General features: G+C 39.7%; 1 protein-coding gene across 7 annotated transcripts in view; it reads right to left on the bottom strand.

Annotated features, from left to right (window-relative positions):
• Positions 1–1166: 1166 nt before the first annotated feature.
• Positions 1167–9782, bottom strand: part of LOC138744153 (uncharacterized protein C11orf24 homolog) — a 117353-nt gene continuing 108737 nt past the window's right edge. For 6 of the 7 annotated variants that reach the window (XM_069899830.1, XM_069899801.1, XM_069899851.1 and 3 more), the window contains exons 2-4: positions 7461–7703; positions 3334–3456; positions 1167–2882 (exon numbers count right to left, since the gene is read on the bottom strand). In XM_069899830.1, coding sequence (XP_069755931.1) covers positions 1900–2882; positions 3334–3456; positions 7461–7620 — 1266 coding nt within the window. In that variant the 5' untranslated portion in view covers positions 7621–7703 and the 3' untranslated portion in view covers positions 1167–1899. The remainder of the gene's footprint in view (positions 2883–3333; positions 3457–7460; positions 7704–9782) is intronic. The other variant, XM_069899858.1, reaches the window with a different exon arrangement.

The raw sequence follows: 9782 nt of genomic DNA, 5'->3' as shown, positions 1-9782 counted from the left end.
TATAACATACTTTATCAGCCCAATGAGCCTCCTGGTGTCCTGTCTCAGGGGAAATGTGCCAGTGCACAGATGGGCCAACTGCAGTCACCATCATAAAGGCTCTGAACAACCTGTTCACCATTTTCAGATACCTCTGCTACATCCACAACAGGGGTTTGTACTTCATGAATGACGAGTTGTACCAATTTCTGCTGTCCAAGGATATTACCTCTAGTCATACCACCAGCTATAACCCCAAAGGGAATGGCCAGGTGAAGCAAGAGAACAGCACTGTCTCCCTGTCCCTCACTGGCAAGAAGTCCTCCCAGAGGCCCTCCACACTTTCTGGTCCCTCCTGTGAACAGTCACCAACAAGACACTTCATGAGAGACTCTTTACATTCCCCAGGAGATCAGCGTCAGGAATGGCCCTACCTACCTGGCTGATGTCCCCTGGGCCAGTACTACTGCAGAAACACACAAGGACCCCAAAGTCCAATCCACAGTACACCTACGTGGTATTCCTGGATGGACGCGAGGACACAGTATCCATCTGGGACCTGACACACATGGGAGAATCTGGACCCACCCACCCCCCCCTCAGCTCTCCAGGACCTCTAATCCCTACTCCCACCTCCTTGGCTGGTACACACGTGCCCACCACCCACTCCCCCACCCAAGCACCCCAGCTGGGCTGACTGAGAAGGAGCAGCCACCACCAACGGGAGCCACACACCACCAGAGATATGTCAGTCACAATGCCAACGGAGGCCGCCGGACTGACTAGACCACACCCCCACTGGGACTTCTTTTTTAAAGAGGGGGTGAATGTACTGAAACCACTTGTGTATGTAAATACCTTGACCTTGTATGTTCGACCCTGTTCTCACTGACTGGCTCATGACTCCTCCCCTTTATTCTCCATTAAAGGCTGTCATACCACAACCCTGCCCCCAGTTCAAGTCTGGGTCAGTGTGAGGCAGCAACTCAAGGGATGTTGTCCATCTCCAGCTAATAAAAGCCTTCAGTTCCAGTACTTCAGTCTTTGGTCTCTATTTTGGATTATATACAAACTTCTAAAATTTTCTGGTGTAACTTGTGTGCATCTTGTGAATCAGTACAAGTCAGAGAATTAGTACAATTGACATCCATCTTGGTACAATTTAGATCAAAAACTGATTCTCATGGAGCGACTGGGTTCCTTTTAATACTCCCACATATTAAGTCAAAGACACACTTTGAAATATGATATCCAAAATACTGTTAACTTTGTGCTTATTTTGCTTGCTATACATTCTTTCTAATAAAAGAACAATCGATGTAGTGTTAAAAAAGCAGAGCATTCACAATGGTGTTTCAGTAATTAATATGCTGGAACCATTTTAATAGATATGAAGTAATGCTAGGTATCTCAAAGTTTTACAGAAGCACCTCCCAAAAAGATTTAAATTTCTGAAATTTAGTTTTTAAAAAATTAAGGCAATAAACTGCATAGTGGTATATTGCAACTAGAGAACATGGCTTTGTGTTGAATGGCACAGTTTTATCAACTGGATTGCTCAAAATGTTTAGATATCTGAAGTTCATGGTGAAAACTTAATTTATTGCAAAATTCCCTCTGAATCAAAAATACACTGACTGTTTTAAACAGTAGTAGAAGGAAAACATTTTTGTTGCAAGCTAATTAGTCAAATAGAGCAGCTCACAAAATAATTACATTGATGGTAAATGTAATATCAGACATTCAATGATTTCTCAACCAAGTGAACCTCTGATCATTCTGAAGTCCTAGAACAAGGCGATACTCAACTTATGGCACATTGCTACTGATGCACATCAATATTCAGAGAATGTGCTTGATTTAAAAGAAACAGTTCTGCTTTAACACCAAAAAGTGTTTCCTATATTTTTCACTTTTTCCCTACATATCTGAATCTGCATACATTCCGTTTATTAGATAATCCACCTGCACATAATCTTTCCTTTTATAGCTTTCATATCCTTTATGTGTAAACAATATAATGCTCACTACAAAAAACAACAGTCCAAATATTAGAATGGCCAGCAATGAGCTTGTGTTGGCCAAATATTTGATGAGAGCTCCACCAGGCAATGAAGGAAAGACATACATCTTCCCATCAACTGAAGTCACTGCAGTTCTGTTTTTTGTTTTTGGTGACTGTGACACTGGTCCAGTGATTGTGCTTGCATCAGTCTGAATTTGTTTCTTCCTTGTCGTGTCCTCTAGGATAGTTGTCACTTTTGTTGGAGTTACAGTGGATTGTGAAGTCGAAGGCTGGGTTGTTTCTTGCGTGGAATTCAACAGCTTTGTGGTATTTGGGTGAGATTGAAGGGAAACTGTAAAATCAGTTAACATACCATTGGGTGTTGTGGCTTGGTCACTTTTGTTCCAGTTTGCTGGAATTGGTGTGGTTTGTTCATCGTGTACCATTGTTGCAGTGCTTTCATGATTGGTGGTCTTTCCTGATGAACTGAGATTGGTAAATTGAGTACTGCTTTTTATTGATACTGCAGGTATTGAAGTCACTGCCGTGATATTTATTTTTGAGTTATTTGCAGTTGGGGCTGTTGTATTTATAGTTGGGGCAGTAGTATTTATGTTTATTATTGGAAAAGTGGCTGAAGAACTGGAAGTAGCACCAGAAGTATTGAATTGTTTACTTGAAGTTGATGCTGTAGCTGTGCCATTAATCAGGTTCTTGCTGGTAACTTCATTTGATTCTGTACTTGAATTGGTGATGGCTGCTGTGATTGTCACAGTGATGTTTACATTACTGACTGATGATCCAATGGTCATGGTTGGTTTGGCAGGTTGTTGTACATTGACTGCTCTTATTTTCCTTTGTCGGGGATGTGTAAACATCTTCAGTGATGGATCTTTTCCTATAAAACAAGCAAAAAAAAACTTGAATAAATCATGATGAACCCAGCAGTCTAATGGCTCACATTAAGTGGCAAGATTTCTTTGGAATACATAACTCATTACATCTTCTTCATCACTGAAATCCTTTCACGCAAATAGAAAGTCAAAGGGGATTATTCTTCCTCAATGCATCTGTGTAACAATCAAAGCAAAATAAATATTTCCACCCAGGGGTGAAATAGCCTGATTATCTTTGACAGTGAAATTCTCGTGTCAGGGAATCTTGTCCGTGGCAATCTCAACATTGAAAAATATACCAATACAATTATCACTGTAAAGAAAGACAAAACTTTAAATTATTCTGAAGATCTCAACTTTCGTGGTAATAATTTACAGGCAAAAGGATGTTCTGGCTTTAAATCATTTGCAGGGTTTTGGAGAAGTTGTCAGCAAATAGAATATATTACGTACTTATTAGCAACGATTTAACATCTTCCACAGTTGCTCCTTTGCAGATAGAGATGTCCAGACAGTGTAAATAAAAACAGAGATTTTGGTTTTCTTCAATAACCACCCAATTACACTCAAATCCATCTGTAATACAAGTTAAAAGGAAAAGATAAGCATTTTACAAATTGAAAATATTTCATTGTCACTCACTGATATCTCAAATACTTGTATACATACTTTGTTCATGGTTAAATAGGGTCACTATGCGAATAAGCTATAAACAAGAGTATCTGATCAATGAACGATCAAGCTGTTTGATAATAAGAACATTTTTTTGAAAAATGGTGTACAAGGAGCTGCAGTTCAGGAACAAGGAGTCCACAGGCTGTTTCCTTTGCAACTTCCTGGTCCACTCTTCCATTCCCACTACCCACACATCTTGCAGGGTGGGTCTAGCAAATTTCATTGCATCCTCGGGATCAAGCCTGGTTCAATGAGTGAAGAGGAACCTACTATTAGCAGCACCAGGAATTCCTCAAAATAAGGTGCCAGTCTGGCAATGCTAATATCACGGCACTACACGCATGGTAAACACCATAATAGACAACTAGTCCCACAAACAAAAGAATCAGATCAAAGATCTACACCCCTGCCCCATCTCAGTGAGAAGGATGGATGACAATGAGGGAGCAAGTAGTTCAACTCTGGTAGGGCCCAACGTGCGAGTTTAAAGACAAGGCTGAGGTATTCACAACAGTTGTTTAGAAGGATTGAGTGGATTATCTATCTTGGTTTCATCTTGAGACCTTTGTCAAGAAGTCAGTCTTCAGACAATTCAATTTTATCCTCATGACTTTAAAAACAATGTCCTGCAGGGAGGGCTGATCCCAGAGATAAAGCCACATGGGATCCAAACCTGCCTTTATGGTTGAAGGCAGAGGGATGGTTTTTGGAATGGAAATCTATAACTAGTGGTATACTGCAGGATTGGCATTTTGTGATGTATATTAATGACTGATGTGAATATTGGATACATGATAAGCAAATTTTGCAGATACCACAAAAATTTATGCTTTTGTTGGATGGTATACTAGTTTATCTAAGGCTACAGTATGATATACAATAGATGGAAAATTAGGCACAGTGCTGGTACATGGAATTTAATCCTGACACTGCAAGGAGATTCACTTTGGGAAGTCAGGGATAGAACACAGTATTTAATGAATATTCATGAACAGAGAAACCTAGTGTTTGAAGCCCATAGTTCCCTGAAAGTACCAATACCAGGTCAATAAGTTAGTGAAGACAACGTTATAGCATGTTTGCATTCCTATAGATGGAGCACAAGATAAATGGACACAGGTTTAAAACGAAAGAAAGGTATTTTACAGGAATCAGAGAGGCAAATGTTCTTTGTATGGAGCGGTTGATATCTAGCACACACTGCATAAGATGGTGGTGGAATCAATTACTCTGTACAAGAGGCATTTAGACACAAATACACAAGGCATAGAATGATACAGTGTTAAAGTGGGCAAATCGGATTCAAGAAGATAGGCAAAAACATTGAATGGATGGTGTGAGGCAAAGGGTCATTTTCTGTGGTGTATGACCATATGAATTTATGCTGCAAAGGCTAGAGATCAGATTACCTCTGCTGTAATACTTGGCTAGCTTTGGAGTAAAAATGTTACAGTTCTAACCAAGCTGTTTCAGTCCAATGCCATGTGGGTGTCAGTGTAGAAAATAATGTAGAAAATTATTCCAGCATGTTGTCTCCAAAGAAAAAAATGCAGGACAAATCCAATCAAGTAAACTTTCATCCAATTAAACTATTTGCAATCCAAGTAATGGATAATGCCATCAAGCAACATTTGCTCACCAGTAATCCCAATGCCTGCACAGGGTTTTGTCAGAATCACTCCGCTCCAGGCTTTTTTGTGGCCTTGGTGCAGAGCCAAATTTTAGAGGCAAAATGGAGTCTGCCTTTGTCATCAGGATACCCTTTGACTGACTTTCAGTGTTAAAACTGAAATCAAAAGCACCAAGGATAAACACTGGAGTACTTTTTTTTAAAATGATAAATTCTATCGGAACTAGATATCTTGTAGCAAGTGATTCACCTCCTGATATCTCAAAGTCTTTCCACCATCTACAAGATGTTGGAATACACTTCACTAGTCAGGTCAACTGCAGCTCCAACAAGTCTGAAGCAACCTACTTCTAAATTTGTATTCTCACCACCACTGCCGGCATCTCTGAAGTACAGCCAAATTATTCCAAAGACATTTCCCCACCCTATAATCTGTGCCAACAAGGATAAGAGAAGCAGGTACATTGAGTCTCCACATAACTCACTGCAAGAATTTCTTCCATATTCTGGTCTAAACATTAAAAGCAGACTTAGCACTGGAGTTTATCGTAATCACCTTTAATGGTTTACAGTTTCCATGTATCATCAGAACTATAGTCTAAACATATCACTTCCATGAGAATCACAACCACACGAATCAACCACCATATACAGTCCATATGATGGCACTGAAGGAAAGGCAATTGCAGAATTTAGTCCAATGGAAATGAAAGAATGACAATATATTTCCAAGAGTAATGAAGCAACTGGATGGGAACTTGCAAGACCCAGCAGTACAGAAGTTAGAGTCAAAGCTTTGTTGATTATTTATCAAAATTCTCTGGACTCTGGGCACATCCCAGCAGATTGGAAGATGGCGAACGTCATAACACTATTTAAAAAAGGATGTAGGCCTGTTAGTTTAACATCTGTGGTTGGCAAAATACTTGAAGCTATCATTAAATAAGAAATAATGAGGCAGATGCAGTATGGATTCAGCAAAGCTATTTAACTAACATTGGAGTTCTTTGAGGATATAACGAGCATGGTAGGTGGAAGCAGATGTACATTGTTTTCTTGAATTTCCAGATGGCATTCGAAAGAGTGCTGCATAAATAGTGTACATAAGGATGCATAGAATTGGGGATGATGTATTAGCATAGATAGAGGATGTGTTAACCAATAGAAAGCAGAGTTGAGATACAATGCTGTTTTTCAGGTGGGCAATCACTGGTGAGTGGGATGCTGCAGAGATCAGTGCTGGGCCCAGAAATGTACACAATATACATTAATGACCGGGAAGAGGAGACAGAGTGTAGTGTATCTAAGTTTGCTAAAGTTTCCACGAAATTGAGTGGAAAATAAAATTGTGCAGAGGATACAGAGAGTCTGCAGAGAGATATAGATAGGTTAAGTGAATGGACAAGGCTGGCAGATGGAGTACAATGTTAGCAAATGTGAGGTTATCCACTTTGGAAGATAAAATGGAAGATCGAAATATTATTTAAATGGCAAGTGACTGCAGCATGCTGCTGTGCAGAAGGACTTCAGAGTGTTTGTGTATGAGACCTGCTCTTACAATGCCCAAGTAATACATCTGCATTAAGAATAAACAGTTTAAAAAGACAAAAATACTACACTTTCACTGAACAAACTTTGGTTGCATAAATATATAAATCTTTAAGCATCTTACCTTATTTTCAGTCACATTCTTTAAAAACATTTAACTGTCGCTACATCTGCAGGTTCCTCCCCATCCATGGAGTCACCCGAAAGATGAACAATAACATTTTAGAAAATTAAGTGCTCCTTCCCCCTATAAGTTTACAGAAAAAGCCTCTGACTGCAGTGACTCTTACTAAGCAGAGAAGAGGAGACGCTTTAAGAGAGTCACCCCGGCAGCGAATGGCATCAACCAGCTCTTCATCCTTGGCAACATCACTTTATTCAAACACAACTTCATTCAAACTTTGTTCAAACAGTTGCGACAAGCAAAGCACGACCAAGGCACTCTGATGGCTGAATATTTGCTCCCATCTTCAAACATTTATGTTTTATTTCAGAGAACATTTACTTTTACAATTTAAAACTTGTGTATTTTTAACCTATTATTTTATTCTTATCTATTTTAAATTTTTTCCTTTTATTTTTGCCGATCGCTTGAATTCCAGGCACAAGAGGTTTTTACTGTATTTACAGATTTTTATGGAACTTTTGCTCAAGGAGGGAGTCTCAGCATATATACAAATCTTTGATAAAGCTGTACATGGTACACATGCTCACTGACATACTTTACCTTTGTCTGTCATTGTGTCACAAATTGTGTTACATTCTTCTGCATCACCAACATGTAGGAACTTCAGCACTTTGATTCCACTACCTTGTAAGTTATGCATTGAGGTTTCAGTTAAAAAGGAAATTGCTAGATAAAGAAACAGACCAAGAGGGGTCCACATTTTTGAGGAAAATTCCTTATGACCAGAAGTGTTGTGCTAAATGATCACAGGTAGATTGATTCAATGTTTGCTTTTCGCTGAATCTGAAAGAGATATAGAAAAATAAATTAAAATACTGTGATGGAATATTTTTCTTTGTTACAATATCACATAGCAAGAAACCCAGAGTGCATAATTACCATATCCAGTCAGTCTCCAATGCTTTTCTTCTTTTGGGCGTTGACTCTGGTTTATTAATAGAATTCCAGTGCTGTTACTAGGCATTGGAAACTGCTTGACAACAAAGCTTGAGTGTAGTAGAAATGTTCTTTTGAGTATAATTAAGCCTCCAAAATGGAAAAACCCATCTCAAAATCATCCTTCTATGGAGGATCCAGCCCCAAGTCAAATCATTAATTGTCAAAAGACCGACAAAAAAATAAACTGCAACCATCAAAAACCCCCAAATTGTAGAGCATCAAGAGCTTGCTTATGTTAACACAAAACAATCAAGGAATGCGCAGATGTGTCAGAAGAGAAGGATGGAGGAAGGATTTCATCTCAAGGTAATTTTTCAGGGTGAATAAATCTTGCCATCTTCAGCAATACCACAACTTTTAAATTAATAAGATACTGAATAATGAAAGGGTCAAGGGTTGGTGACCCAATTACGATTATAGTGTTTGAATGTTCCTGGTATTTGTAAAGGTATTAGCTATATTCATAAAACTATTTTATTCTGTCCTGTATAATTATCATTATTTAGAATTTAAAAGGGGGGGGGGTTAACATTTAAATCTTAAAGCCACAGAAGGTGAAGGGCAGTAGCCAAGGCCAACTCAATTCACACTAACCACATGCATCGATGCAATCAAATTTTGCTGCATCTTACACCAGCAGAGTCTCATTCGTCTCCAGTATTTGGCAATACTGTTGAAGAAAGGCTTAATACTTCCATGTCACTGTATCCTTAAAATGTTTGCTAAAGAACATAATATAGAGTGACTGCCTATTCCTGCAGGGAAATTGTGTGGAGAGAAGTGGGAATGGTAATTGAGAAAACAAAAACAATTTAACTCTCTTTCTAAACCTATGAGCACATTCTATTTGACTTTTCTATTTTAAAAAAAAATGCAACATTAGGGTTGGTGACACACATACATATATCCTACACACACACACACACACACACACACACACACACACACACACACACACACACACACACACACACACACACACACACACACACACATACATACTGCATATGACTCAAGAGTGCCCTCGGCAGGAAATCACCAATTCCTATCGTTACCATCGCAAAAAAAAAATTAGATTTGCTTCTGTGCCTTGTTAATTAACCTCAATGTATCTCCCGACTAAACTTCCTATCTCAAAGGAAACCATTCCCATCAACGCTGATTAATCGTCTTTGTTTTCTCTATCTCTGGTTGAAAAATACATTTTTCTTAAAAAAAGATGCAAAGATCTGATTGGAGAATGAGTGATTGGTAAGGTCGCTCTTGTATAGTACTGAATGAGCAGGAACTTCAGGAAGACTGCAGTCATTTTCTCCAGTTCACCCACAATCTCTGCGCTCTAATTATTGACTGTGTGAACCTGACTCTGACTATTCACAACCTTAGATCCTAAACTAAAGGCACTTTCAGGTGGCCAGAATACCTCAATGTAAAGTCGCATATTCTACCATTATGTGGCTGTTGGGAGACCACTTGAAAGAGCAGGAGGCGGCTCCGAGGCGCACTTTCCAACCCTCCTCCGAGAGGGATAATTGCCGGAGCACTGAGTTCCCACCCAGCACCTGAATGCAGCCGCCTGTAAGCAGCTACTAAGGGGATGACAATCATCTGGCGAACGCCTGACAAGCCCCCCCGCCCCAGCACTGATGTCCCACGCCGGCCGTCCCAGCGCTGACAACACAAAGGGACAGGAGCCGGAGTTCACTCCGAGGTGCCTCCTGTGTAGCTGTCCCTTTCAGGTGGTCAGCACTGCGTTTTTAGTGCTGTCACCTGAACGACCATTCCATAGGTCTGAATCCACTTCTGCAGGCACATTCTTGGCGGGGAATGCACCTGAAAGCGGCTTAAGTATCCGACCCAGCAATGGTTCTACCTATGTGAACATGGGTTTTCTCCTCCTTGCTTCAGCCCTCAGCAATCAAA

The sequence above is a fragment of the Narcine bancroftii genome, chromosome 1 (assembly GCF_036971445.1).
Source record: "Narcine bancroftii isolate sNarBan1 chromosome 1, sNarBan1.hap1, whole genome shotgun sequence".
NCBI lineage: Eukaryota > Metazoa > Chordata > Chondrichthyes > Torpediniformes > Narcinidae > Narcine > Narcine bancroftii.
Note: the sequence above shows the minus strand (reverse complement) of the source record. Positions and strands in the feature narration are given on the sequence as shown.